Below are 14146 nucleotides of genomic sequence, written 5' to 3'. Positions count from 1 at the left end.
TCAAACAAAGCATTTCGAACTCAACAGAGCTCGCCAGTTTCCAGCCAAGAAAAGAAAGAAAGAACTAACCATGGCGGTGGCAACGGGAGCCGATTCGGCTAGTGCTGCACCTCCATGGCGAGCAAAGGCCACTGCGCGGTGTACACCGCCGACGGGGCGCGGTTGGAGGTGCCATTGGCATGCCTTGGCACGGCAGTCTTCGTGGAGCTCCTGCAGATGTCGCGGGAGTTCGGCTAGGGGGCAGCGACGACGGCAGGATCACGCTGCCCTGTGACACCGCGGTCATGGAGTACGCCATGTGCTTGCTCAGGAGAGGCGCCTCTGCCGAGCTAGAGCAGGCGTTCCTGAGCACCATGGCTATGCCGTGCCACTACGCAAGAGCTTGCTGTTAGTTCAGTGAATGTATATCAGTAGTTCATCAGTGTAGGTAGTAGGACATCAGAGCCTTCTGGTCCTGCAAGCGATCAAGGAAGGTGGCGGCTAAGCAAGTTAGCACCAGTGTTCATGTTCCCTGGCTCAGTATATACATCCTTCTCTGCATAAATAAATGTCTGATCACAATTTAAGGTCTAATTACTTGCAGCAATTTTCTTCATCGCATTTTTCTGAATCCAAACCTGAAAGGTGACTGCCACTCCTGCTGCATTTGTTAGAGAATCACCAAGAGATTACTTCCAGATTGCTTCCATCCATCTAACACATCTGTCCTTAGTAAAAGCAGCGAAAGAACCTCTCGGTCCAAATGGCCAAGTTACAGATCTAATGATATGAAAGATACAAAGTATAGCAACTTGTATCAGAGAGATGACTACTAAAAAAATCGAGGCAACAACATCCATAAATTGGGTTAAAAAATGGTAAGGGAAGTATTTAATGGTCATTGGGACAAGGTGGTTCTGCACATCCTGTTATAATTGAGTAATGAAATCTCATTGGTGCCATTTCATGAGAAAGGACATGTCTAATTCAGTAAATAATAGTGCTGGTGCCTTGAAGCAATGAAGCCAAATTCAGTAATAATGAGTTATACAGACACATGCAGATGCATCATTGACAAACAGCATTAAGCATTGATACCAGTTGATTCAGATCCAGCTTAGCTCACAGAAGAACACAAGCATCAGCTTCTTGACGTAGCAAATAGCAACACATGACCGAAAATAAAAATGCTGCGGAAGACGGTCATGGCCAGCCTCCATTTTTTCAGTAGTACCACAAGGCTCAAAACAAAGCGCCCAGAGCTCCTACATTATCCTGGGATATGATACGGAGAAAGTAAATGGCCAATGGAAAGTCCGGATAGTATACAACATCAGCCACATGGTCACTTGCAACTCCAAGACTTCTCACATTAACGAGGTAGGGAAGAGCCATGCCACTGGTGCCTTCCCACCCTTGAACGAACCTGAGGGCGTCAGTATGTAGGTCCTGCCAGCACTCATGTTGTGCACAACGTAAGAATTTGTCTCGCCATTCCAGAACCAGTCGCAAGTGCCATCATCCAGGATGAAGATACAGTTCCCCCTTAGCTTGTACTGAGACACACACACAGAGATCGGGAGTAGCTTTGGCTGATGTACAGTGTGTGGTCATCACCCAGGCTTGTCACACCCACCCACCGCGACGAATGGAAGTCTGCCTCAAACACCTTGAATTGAATCCCTACTGGTTTAGTTGACATACATCCCGTGTTATCATCAGATGGCATACCAAAGAACGTTGTACGGATCATAAGCAATGCACCGTGTGATTCAACCAGGACATCATTGATATAAGACACGCCGTTCGGCATAAAAATGGTAATAGACCGAGTCTCAATGAGGCACTCAACCTGAGAGATTCTTAGCTTGCCATTATCGTTGTCCTCTCCAACATCAATGGCCAAAAGGTTATTGAACTCATCAAGGACAAACAACTTACCTCTGTAGAACATCATGTCTATGAGTTGATCTCTCCTGAGAAGTCTACTTACAAACCATGAATCAGCACCTGGCCGGCACAAAGCAATGGTATACATAGGCCCAAGGTTAATAATGGCAGCAGCAAGGAGGGATGAGCACACAACTAACTTGTACACTGACATCTCAGCATCCATGTCCAGAGATTCTTGGGGCATCTTTCCCTCCAGGGTGACAGTTAAATTGACAATTTCCTCAGGCTCCTCAATGGGGCAGAGACAAGATAGTTTAGGCAGTGTCAAGGTGACCTTGGAGAAGGGATTCTTCAAGGAGTAGGTGACATCACATAAGAAGACAAGCCACTCGCCACAGGAGCTGTGATAGCCCATGCTCTCGGGAAATTGGAAGGCTTCTCTGTGAGGTAAGCTGAAAAAGGTACCATCAGGGAACGCCAAGCATGGCACAGGTGGAGGTAGGCAATGCTGTGTGGCACAGGTGGAGGTAGGCAATGCTGTGTGGCAGAGAAGCTCCAATGGCGGCATACAGCAGCAAAGCGGACACGGTCAGAGTAGGCAGGAAGGCGGCAGAGAACCTGGACAGCAAGCTCTGTTGGGAGATCTGACCAGGATTGTGGCTGCACTGCCTGTGTCATCTTGCAAAAAGAAATCTGCTCCAGGAAAAAATAATAACTGTGAATAGCCGAGCCAAATTGCATCCTTGTATCATAGTAAACATAATTAAGGAATACAACAACAGCCAACGGATGCAAGGTTCTACGCTAAAATACATATCCATTGCTTGTAGCAACTTGGATATATGGCTCTTTGTACTTTATGTAGAAAAAGTGGTTAAGTGGCTACAGGTGATTACAGCTGCTCGAACCCAACCTCACAAGACATAGGTGATGCTGATACTGCTGTTTCTAGGCGCAAATGCATGCGCCCACATAATTACCTAGTTACCTTGTGAATTCCAAAAGCCTACTCGTACTTGAGAACATGCGGCACGTACTGAATCTAAATCTAAACATTCCAAATAAAGAGATTCACCTTGCATTTAGAGAATAAGAGATCAAATACCCACTGTGGAGTGTCAACTAAAAGGATTTTTTTACGGTCAGGGGGAGGCTCCCCACCTGATTTTCATTGATAGGGGCTCTTAAGAGTTAAGAGCCATGTAATACAGCGAACTGGGGTACATAGGGGAAGCAGAGACTCTTAGTGCAATTTACATGGGGGATAGGCATTCACACTAGACATCAACTATTGGAGCATCTGGCCTACTGTATTGTGTTCATCAGATATAGGGCCCGTTTAGAGGAGCTAAAATTGAGTACTAAACTTTAGCACATATTAACACTCAAATGTATGCTAAAGATAGATATTGAGTCTTGGCTAAAGTATAGCCCACCCCATTAGCACTCCCGTTTGGATGAGCTAGTGCTAAAGTTTAGCACTTTCACACCCATTATCACTTGGATCCAAATGGGTTCATAAACTTGTAGCATTTTCCCACATTTCTAATAAAATTAGGGGAAACCAAAGATCGGATATGTTTGTGATGGTCGATCCAGGAGGGGCAGCCAACCCCCAATACATCAGGTTTACACAATACAGTACGTCAGTACCCCAAGCGATGGCGCCTCTAATCGATCCTCCTATGCCAGCCGAACCCAAAAATTAAATTTCGGAGCAAGATCAGCAGCCCACCCCAATTGGAATGAACCAAACCACTCGCGTGGCATAACCTCTAGTAAAAATGAAAATGTTGAGGCTTGATAAGGGTGGTGAACTGGGGAAACTGGGCAACTGGTGCGGCGAAAACCCTAACTAAATCAAAGGGGAACACAAACCCACACCAAGATCAGAGCGTCTGTGGTTACCAGCTCGCGCCCTGGGTCGTAGAATGTGAAGTCACGTGTCGCGCGCCGCGCGGTTGCCGGAATCGTCACCGCCTCGCCGGACGGCGGCAGGGTAGCAGCGCCGGCGTACTGGAATAGTGGCTGCCCTCACGCTCGGCTGGACTCTGGTGGGTGGAAGAAAAGGGACACGACCGGGGGGAACGATTGGTGAACTGGGCCGTAACTCATGGGCCACGCGAGGCCTACTAGGAGGACAAATGATCTGTGCTCATGGAAGCCCAGTGCTTTTTCTCCATAATCTATCTGGAATTCTGGATCAGTTAACGACTCCACCCACCTACCGGGGTGTAAATTGGTGACTACCTTATTTAGTTTAAAATTTTGTAATAATTTTTTAAAATGAGATTTGATTTTGAAATTTTTTTGAGAGGTCAAAATTTTGAAGAATTAGTACAAAAATTTAAACTAAAAAAATTGGAGATGCACCTACCAATCACTAATTGACACCCCTGCCACCAATTGTACCGCCCACTTTCTGCGATGTCTCAATGACTCAATCATCACTACCATGGCTTAGCCTGCGGCGCCGGCTTCCTGTCCAGATCTTTCAGACTCTATTAATAACTTAACATTGCAAGAAACTTTGCTATATATACGTTGGAGTCTTGGAGAAGACGCGTGTGAGCACAACACAAGAACACGAATTTAAATTGGATTTTAGCATTTCTATTTAGTTTTCCCTTTAACTCCGCGGCAACGGAGGTTCAGGCCATTCATGCATGTCGATCGTTACGCATGAGAGGAGGTACAATGCAACGGTGCATATGCCTTAGCAGCGCTCCGGCCTAGAAGTTTTTGGTCGCCTGGTAGGTCTTGCCGAACTGCCAGTCGCGCGGCATGACGTGCCAGGAGGTGGCCTTGCGGTGGTCGCCGGTCATGACCCGGTACGTCAGCGACTCGCCGGTGAGGTCGACCTCCGTCGTCCACTGCTGCCCCCAGCTGCGCTTCATCGGCGTCCACTTGACGCGCTTGTTGCCCTTCACTGACAGCGCCACCACGTCCCCCTCGCCGCCCACGTTCGTCACCATCACCATGTTGTAGTTCTTGTTCCCCGTGATCGTGTACCGGATCCCGCCTTGCCTCACGCACGCCACCCTGGTTGGATTGGAGAAATCATCGATCAGCAGATGCATTGCGATTGGATGTGGTGCGATCGTTCCAATTTTATCGTCGTCGTCAAATGAAGGGCACGCATTGATGTGTTGCTCTTGGGGTTTTGTACACTACTTGCGGTAGGAGATGGGCACGATGCCGGCCTTCTCCTCGGCGATCTGGAGGAACGCCGGCATGGTGAGGTCGAAGTGCTCGCCCTTCTGCCCGCTGACCGGCGGCGGGGCCTGGTTGGTGGCCGTCACCACCACGGACTTGTTGGGGCCGCCGCCCTCCTCCGCGCCCTTCACCTCGTAGCACGCGCCGCACCCGGCGCCCTCGCTGTACAGCGCCGGGCTCACGGCCGCCGTCAGCGCGCCGTAGTCCTTGGCCAGCGCGTCCTTGTACCCGCACGCGCCGCCGTCCGTGGTGCCGGACCCGTCGCGCCCGCCGTAGAACGTCGCGTGCCCGACCGTCCACGGGCCGTCCTTGAACTTGCCGTGGTTCACGTGGGGCTTGCCCTCCGCGACGCCGCCGGCTGCCAGCAGCGCGAGCCCGGCGAGCAGCAGCGGCGCGAGGAGAGGCGGCGGCGCCATTGTCCACGGCGAACCTGCAGACATGAATGGCTGGGCCGGGCGATCAACGAGCAAATCTAGCAAGCTAGATGAAGCTATATACTCGTTCGTGGGCGCCGGCCGACCATCTGCATGCCATTTTTAGATGCATGGTTGTGAGGCGAGGCGCCATGGAACTATGAATGGCTTGGAGCGACCGGAGGCCGCGCGTTGGGCATTTTGACAAGAGCTAGCCAGACCGACCGTTGACCCACCCTGGACCTGGATATCTAGATGATAGGATCCTGGTGCATTCTCCATGACATAGAACAAAATTGGTATAATTTAGTACATGGTAAAAGTTGAGTCAACTATTAGGAATTTGTTTTTCACCATATGGTACATGTGCACCTGCAGTGAGAGTGAATGTGGCTTCGCCCCCTTCCTACCTGTTCGTTCTCTTGAACAATCAGGTCATTCTCCTCGCCGCCACTTGCTAGCGTGAGTGATTGATTGGTTTGATCAAACAGTTCATCGAGAATGAAGTGGTCCCCTGTTGGTCATCCTTTGTTTATGAGAGAGAGAGAGAGAGAGAGAGAGAGAGAGAGAGAGAGAGAGAGAGAGAGAGAGAGAGAGAGCATTCCGAGGGCCCGAAGGAAGCTGAAATTCTTGTTAGGGAAAGGTGAAAACACCGTGTTATGCTATGCTTAACAAGCAATAACGGTCCACCTACAAATTACATAGAATAGTTATTGTCATCTATGACAATACTCTTCAAAATACCTGAAGGGCACACTAGGCCACAAACGATTTGTGCTCTATTTACCATGCTGGCGGTCATTGTTGTCACCCGTCAGCATAAATGGATCTGGGCCTACGACACAAGCACCCGCTAGCACAAATAGCCTTCATGTGTGCTGGCGGGCCATGTATGCACCCGCTAGTGTCCCAAAATTTTCGTGGAGAGCACGCCCAATGTTCGAAAAATTTCATCGCCCACCATCAGCTCCCACTGCCTCTTTATTATCTATCTTGCCCTCTCATCTCCCCGTCACCTCTCTCTCTCCCTTATCTCTTTCTCTCCACTCAGTCTCCCTTTCTCTTCTCCCTGATGGCCGGCGGGGCTAGGCCTTGCGTGGCAGCAAGGAGCGGCGCGGCCGGCCGGAGAGGGCAGGGCCCAGGCGGCACGAGGCCGACGGCCGAGCGCGTGTCCCTCCCCGTTTAGAGCTCCCCCGGCAGCCGCGCCCCTCCCCACCGGGAGGCCCCCGGCGGCCTGCCCCTCCCCGGCGGCGGGAGGACCCTGGCGGCCGCGCCCTTCCCGGCGGCGGGAGGCTACGGCGGCCACGCCCCTCCCCGGCCGGGAGCCCCTCCGCGGTGGCCGCGCCTCTCCCCGGTGGCGGGAGGTCCCCGTGAAGCGTCCCCTCATAAGAGAAGAATTAAATGTGATACAATACCAGTCCCCGAAGGCTGATAACACATTTATTACATTAGATGGTACATCATCGTACAACTCTACGCGGTAATGGGCAGTGAAGCGCCACTATCGCGAGGATAACAACTAAAACCCACACAACGATATTAACTACGAAGAGTTCATCAGAGTCTTGCGCCATACAGAACTTTCTGCGGGTGACCCTATCCACAGGCAAGGTTGGGTGTAGGACGGAACCTCTACTCAACGTCTTCGGGAACGAAGTCCGGATCTTTCTCTGTAAAAATTAAGCATGGAGTGAGTACAAACGTACTCAGCAAATCCAACCACACCCACGGAGGGGGTATAAATAGAATATAATACACAGGATAAACCAAGGACAAGGCTAGGGTTTAATCTGCGGAAAGCTAATTTTTATGCAGGAGTTTATTTGAAAGAAAGGGGTTTTCAAAAGGCATTATCTTGCACTGGGTAACACGTAGGGTTGATCCACATAGGATCCCAGTTTTAAGTCACTACCGGACTCCTCATCCGCCGTAGCACACGGCACAGCTGCCGGACACTTTTCCAAAACAACTCACGCCAACCCATCCATTCCCAGAAGAAACACTAGTTGTGTGACCAAACCGTAACTCGCCCAGTACCGTGGGCACGGCTATTCGAATAGGTTTTAACTATGCAGAGGTGTGCAACTTTACCCACAAGTGGGGTATCACAACACGATCACCTTAGTGTCGGTGCAGATCCCAACAAAACCATTACTCACCTTAGCTAGACCTGACTAGCCACCACGGGATTCACCAAGGGGCCACTGACCTATCACTGAGGTTTAACCAGGGCATAAGTCACACAGAGCTTATCCCTTCTCCTTGATCATCCGTTGCTCTCAGCTCTCCTGATGGCTATCAGACTAACTAGTGGGGTTTATGCTAAGCCGTTGCCCATATAACGGTCGAGTGGTTTGCACGATAGTGGAGTTAGGCAAGATGACACCCTAACTCAGTCCTTACTTATGACAAGATGGATATCTCCATTCCTCGCTCAACCACACAGGTACGAGCACACTATTTGGCAATTCACACAGAAATGCCATCCATCCTGTCTAAACCCATCTTTCGAAAATTCCACATTTTCCCTTCCCACACACACTCACACATTTCCTTTTTATAAAACAAGTGGTACCGAGTTCAAGGTCCTAAGCATTCTAGCAGCAATTAACGTCCAAACAAATTACATTCAGACATTAATCTAGGTGGTCAAGGAATGGTTATAACAAATCAAGGGGTGGCTATCCAACCATATTTTCAGCAGACAAAATATATACAGTTTTATAAAATAGGCCAATAGGTTGTGTTTATAAAAACTGGAACAAAACATGCATCAAAGGATGAGATTGAACTTGCCGTTCTCAAAGCCTTCCGGGAAGTCCTAATCGAGGTACTGTCCTTCGGGTTCGGGGTCGCGGAATTGGTCCTCATTCACTAGCTCGCGGTACTGCTCGTCGATGGGTTCTCCCTCATTCACACCGTGATCTACGACGCACACAAGCAAGCACACAATCAAGAAAAAGAAATAAAGGTTTTATCGCTGAGCTCGAATCGGAAATAATTAAGATATAGAGACAGGAGTAATATTTCTGGGTAGTTTTCTAATGGCATGGCCAAAATTATGTTAAGAAGGGCGTGGTAAAGTTTCAGATCAATCGGAGATTGTTTGGCGCATGAAATGATAGGTTACAGGGAGGTTTAGGGGTTAAACCGGGATCAGGGGCCTATTTGTAAATATTTATGAGGGGGCAAGGGCTTGATTGTAATTTTCAAAAAGTATCGGGTTACTCTGAAAAGGGCAGGGGCATAATAAAAATTATGTTTATACGGTAGAGGGCTTATTTGTGAATAGGAAAATAGGAAGGTCTCTTTTGTAAGAGTACTAGAGAGGTGGGAGGGTTCTTTAAAAATTAAAAGGAAAGGCATGGGCCTAAAGGAAAAATTGCCTTTCTTCCTCCCCTTCCCCTCGCTGGAAAATAGAGGAGCAGCGCGGGGTCGCCGGCAGTGGCCCTCGCCGGCGGCCTGGGCCTCGGGGCAGCCGGGAGGAGGGGAAAAGGAAGAGGGGAGTGAGAGGAGGCGATCCCCTGCCGTAGCTCGATCGGAGATGGACCATGGAGGCTTGGCCACGGCGGCGGGCGGCAGCAAGCGTGGCGGCGCCACTGTGGAGCTTGGCGGCGGCCCGGAGCTGGGGAAAAAGGGGAAGGGAGGCGAGGGGATCCTATTGCGCCCCTTACCTTGGGTAGAGGTGGAGCGAGGAGGCGGCTCCGCGGTGGCCGGCGGGGCTCGGCGGCTATGGTGGGCGGTGGCGGCGTTGGGAGCTCGGGGAGGAGGCTAGAGGTGGCGGTCGGCGTTGTGGTCGTGGGGAAGTGGCGTAGGGGCCTATTTATAGGCGTGGAAGGCGGTGGAGATGAGGGAACGCGGTGGTGGCCGGCCGGCGGGCTCGGCGGAGGGCTATTAATGGCATGGGGGTGGGCTGCTGTGCTTGTCGGCGTCGCGGAGCGGCGTGAGCGCCGAGGGCGTCGTGCGTGGGGGCGCGCGCGTGGGCAGCAGGCGCGTGCCGCGCGTGGGGGGAGGGCGGCGGCGAGCTGCTTCGGCAGCGAGCGGGAGGGCATGGTCGGGAAGCCGGGGCCGGGCGTGCGTGGGCAGGGAGCAGAGGAAGGAGAGATGAGAAGGGAGAAGGAGGGAGAAAAGAAAAGGAAGAGAAAAGAAAAAAAGGGGGGGAAGAGAAAAAGAGAGAAAAAGAGAGAGAAAGGGAAATCGCACCGGCGCCGATCGCGGCAACGGTCGTCCACACGCGGCGGCGGGCGGCGGCGGGCGACGGCGACCGTGGCGGCACCATTGTGGAGATTGGCGGCGGCCCGAAGCTAGGGAAAAAGGGGAAGGGAGGCGAGGGGATCCTATTGCGCCCCTTACCTTGGGCAGAGGTGGAGCGAGGAGGCGGCTCCGCGGTGGCCGGCGGGGCTCGGCGGCTATGGTGGGCGGTGGCGGCGTTGGGAGCTCGGGGAGGAGGCTAGAGGTGGCGGTCGGCGTTGTGGTGGTGGGGAAGTGGCGTAGGGGCCTATTTATAAGCGTGGAAGGCGGTGGAGAGAAGGGAACACGGCGGTGGCCGGCCGGCGGGCTCGGCATAGCGCCATTAATGGCGTGGGGGTGGGCTGCTGTGCTTGTCGGCGTCGCGGAGCGGCGTGAGCGCCGAGGGCGTCGGCGTGCACGTGGAGGAGGGGGCCTGCTGCTGTGCTTGTCGCCGAGCTCTGCTCGCGAGCAGCGGGGCTCAGGCGGCGAGGCGGCGATGCTGTGCCGAGCGGCGCGGCGAGCTCAGTGTGACGGGATGGGTCGGGCAGCGGCGAGTGGCGCGGAGGGCATCTAGGCATGTGGAGCGCGTGGGGCGGTCAGGAGCAGGCGCGCACATGTGCGCGTGGACGGGGCAGGGAGCGGCGAGCGGCTCGGCGGGTGCGTTCAGCGCGTCGCGCGTGCGCAGGGGCGCGCGCGTGGGCAGCAGGTGCGTGCCGCGCGTGGGGAGAGGACGGCGGCGAGCTGCTTCGGCAGCGAGTGGGATGGCATGGTCGGGGAGCCGGGGCCGGGCGTCCGTGGGCAGGGAGCAGAGGAAGGAGAGAGGAGAAGCGAGGAGGAGGGAGAAAAGGAAAGGAAGAGAAAAGAAAAAGGGGGAAAAGGAGAAAAAGAGAGAGAAAAAGAGAGAAAGGGAGATCGCATCGGCGCCGATCGCGGCGACGGACGTCCACGCGCGGCGGTTGTAACACCCGGTTTATAAAAGAACATAAACCGAGCAATCATATACGTGCCAGGATCAAGTCACACGTATATACAACAGAATGAACAGTATATCATAGCACATATCACGTAAAAAGATATAATAAAGCGAATACGAATGTTATTTATTACATTAATGACAAAAATGTCTGATACAGCGGAAGCGAAGTACAAAATACGATAAAAGCTCTCCGAAGCTGAAGCAGGGCGCCACAGGGACGTCGACTGGGAGACGAAGCACCTAGAAGTCCTCGTAGCGCTGGACGAACTCCCTCGTGTCGGCAGGAACTGAGCAGCAGTAGCGTAGCCAAGAGGAAAAAGTAGAGAAGAGGCAAGGGTGAGTACACAACTTGTACTCAACAAGTATAACACAAACTATGAGGCTCTAGGCTGGCTGACTCAACTGCATCAGCTTTTAAGTGTTGGCAAAATTTTATTAAAGCTATTTACTACGAGTTGATGAATTACCATTAACCCAGTTACATAGTAATTAATCAAATTTAATCATGCTACTACTGAAAACCAAACCACGACCAAGCCACCAAGGTAACCCCGAGAAGCACCTCCCTCGTCGGAAGGAGATAACTTCACTAATCAAAAGGAGGATCTGGGCCGCTCATAACCGTGAGCACGGCTAGTATACCAGTTTTACACTCTGCAGAGGTTGCACATCTTTACCCACAAGTCGTGAGCTACGCCAGTTGTTCATCACACTTCCTTAGGTGAGATGGCCAGCGACTCACTACGAGGCCTTTAGAAAGAATCTCGTTGGTAAGGCGTAACCGCGAGAGTTAGGTCGGCGACGATGGGGCCCACCTCCGGGGGTACAAGCACAGGAGCGCAATCCAAGCACAGACCAAGCCGGAGGAGCAGGGACCATTGAAGCTTACTACTCTTGCCCCGCAGGTAAGTTACTCCAAACCAAAAAGATCTAGTTATTACGCCAAGTCTATCCCATTCTAGCCTTGTGGTAGCGCTGTTGTCCCAGGTTGTCGCTCTATGAACCGGTCCTTATGGAGAGTGGCCAACCGGGCAGTAAGCACCGTGCTGGCCCCCTAAACCATGTTTCTACAAAAACCATCTTTTAACGAGACGTGAGCCACTCATCCACACAGAGGGCCACTCTCAGAATTAAGTTCAAGTAAACCATTAATCAAATTAATTAAAAAGGACCAGAGTGTGTTATAGCGCAGCAACCTAGCACAACTAACCAAAATGCAACCCAAAGGATATATATAAAGGATATAAAGTGGCTAGGACAGTCCTTATAGGCATACAGTATTAAAATGCAGTATGAAAACGTATTTAAAAGTGATGGGTTGTTCATGTTATACTTGCCTTCCTCGTACTGCTCTGGCTGCTGCTCAAAGTGCTCGGAAGACGGCTGCTCCGGATACTGGTACTGGGGCTCCTCAGGTAGCTCAGCGTCTACTCACGAACACATGGCCAAAACAATGCACAAAATAAGCATACAGGCAAACACTAACAAAAAGCTAAGAAACAGTACAACAATACATGAAAACAGCGCACAAAACTAGTCTAAAACTATTCTACGCGTTACAACGATCGCGTGGATAGAAAGAACGCTAAAAACGGAGCTAAAACGCATAAACTAGGCCAAAAACAAGTTCTAGGGGCTTATTTGTAAGAAAACTGAAGTTCCAGGGACTTTTCTGCTAAAACCGAGGACTAAAATGCAATTAAACTAAAGACCTAGGGTCCAACGTGCAAAAACTACAACTCTGGACCGCGGGTTCGATTTCTAAGAAGGCCAGGGGCTTAAGCGTTAAAAACAGGACCTATTTGGAAATATTTTTGAACTATCACAGACTGCGGCTTGAATCCCAGGAACTTCAGGGACTCTTTAGCAAAACTGGCAGGCCGAACCGGTACGTTTAGATCTGGGCGCTTGGATTCGGATCGGGTGGCTTAGAACAGATCGGCTCGAGATCTAATCTTGGCCGTTGATTCAGGATCGGGCGGTCACGGGCGGTTGGGGGCGCGGGCGGCGGCGCTGGGTCGCCGGAGCTCTGCTCCCGCGGCGGCGCTGCGCCGGAGACGCCAATCTAGGCCTTCCCGGGGGAAATCGAGCGGGGCTGGGGTCTATAAGCCTCTAGGCGACACGCCTAAACCACTGGGGTATCTAGGGAGGTGGTGCGGGACTGGGAGCATGGCCCTCGACGGCGAGGGCGGCTCGGCGGCCACGGAGCTCGTCGGAGCGCGGTGCTCGGGCCGCGAGAGTGGGCTGCGGACTACGGTAACATGCCAAAAAAGGGAGCACGGGCGGAGAATGTCCTCACCGAGTCTTGGAACGGGTGGGGCGTGTCGCGGAAGGGGGGTCGCCGGCGAGGTCGAGCGGAGACGGCCGGTCGGAGGTGGTGGCGCGGTCGAAAACATGCTGCAGAGTCGGGGCCGGGCGACGGCGGGCTCGGAGATGTTCTTGGCCTCCGGGCGGAGTTCGTGCGGTGGATTTCGGGGGCTAGGGAGCGGCAGGGCGGCGGCTTCACGGAGGCGCAGAGGCCCGGTGCGGCGGAGCAGGGGCTCTGCGCGGCAGGGCAAGGCGAGGCGGGCGGAGCTAGGTTTGCGGGGCGGCGCGAGGGGTGGATGGGTGCAGGGGGATCTCAGGGCGGTTTAAAAGGAGGGACGCCGGGGATCTTGGGGGGGTCGCGCCCGATTAGGAAGGCCGCCGGAGATCACGGGGACGCGGCGCGGACGTTGGGCGCGAGGAAGACGGAGCTGGCAGCTGGGGCCACGGCGTCAGCGGCAGCGGGCGCTTGCGGAGTTAGGCGCCGACAGTGGGTCCGGGGGGGTCAGCAGGGTAAGGCAGGGGAGCGTGCTCGCGGCGTGGGAGCAGGCCGGGGCGTGCGGGCCGGGCGTGAGAGCAGGGAGGAGTGGGCGCGGCGAGCTGGGCCGTGCGGGTGGATCGGGCCCGAGTGAGAGAGGAGTGAGCTGGGCCGGGGAAAGGAAAGGAAGGATGGGCTGCTGCTGGGCCGGAGTGGGCCCGCGGGAAGGGAGAGGGAGACCTGGGCTGAGGTGGGTTTGGGGTTTGCTGGGTTTGGGTTTGGGCTGGGTTAAGGGTTTGGGTTTTCTTTTTCCTACTCTTCTCCTTTCTAAATCTAATTCAAGCAAAGTTTGAATTCAAATTTGAATTTGAATTCAAACCACACTCAAATAAAATTATGCACCAGCATGAATGCAACAAAAATTTAAACCTATGATAAATTTTAATTAATTAAGGAACAAAAATTAGATTAAATGCCAACTGAACACAATAAACCTTAGAAAATTAAATAAAGCCAATTAAATTTATTAATAAATACTGAAATTTAAATTAGGGTGTTACAGACCCTACCCCCTTAAAGAAATCTCGTCCCCGAGATTTAGCTGGGCTGGCTAGCAAAGAGATCTGGATATGTCTTCTTCAACTCCTCTTCTCGCTC

General features: G+C 52.6%; 2 protein-coding genes across 2 annotated transcripts; both read right to left on the bottom strand.

The window, feature by feature from the left end:
* Positions 1 to 918: 918 nt before the first annotated feature.
* LOC120658387 lies at positions 919 to 3936 on the bottom strand. The gene is made up of 2 exons (XM_039936661.1): positions 3781 to 3936; positions 919 to 2565 (listed from the first exon to the last, which is right to left on the bottom strand). Exon 2 carries the CDS (start codon positions 2438 to 2440, stop codon positions 1526 to 1528), a length of 915 nt encoding a protein of 304 aa, XP_039792595.1. The 5' UTR covers positions 2441 to 2565; positions 3781 to 3936; the 3' UTR covers positions 919 to 1525.
* Positions 3937 to 4440: 504 nt separating this feature from the next.
* Positions 4441 to 6050, bottom strand: LOC120658405 (expansin-A26-like). The gene is made up of 2 exons (XM_039936679.1): positions 5047 to 6050; positions 4441 to 4914 (listed from the first exon to the last, which is right to left on the bottom strand). Exons 1-2 carry the CDS (start codon positions 5526 to 5528, stop codon positions 4605 to 4607), a joined length of 792 nt encoding a protein of 263 aa, XP_039792613.1. The 5' UTR covers positions 5529 to 6050; the 3' UTR covers positions 4441 to 4604.
* Positions 6051 to 14146: the final 8096 nt, after the last annotated feature.

The sequence above is a fragment of the Panicum virgatum genome, chromosome 2N, assembly GCF_016808335.1.
Source record: "Panicum virgatum strain AP13 chromosome 2N, P.virgatum_v5, whole genome shotgun sequence".
NCBI classification, from domain to species: domain Eukaryota; kingdom Viridiplantae; phylum Streptophyta; class Magnoliopsida; order Poales; family Poaceae; genus Panicum; species Panicum virgatum.
This window is presented reverse-complemented; position numbering and strand designations above follow the sequence as displayed.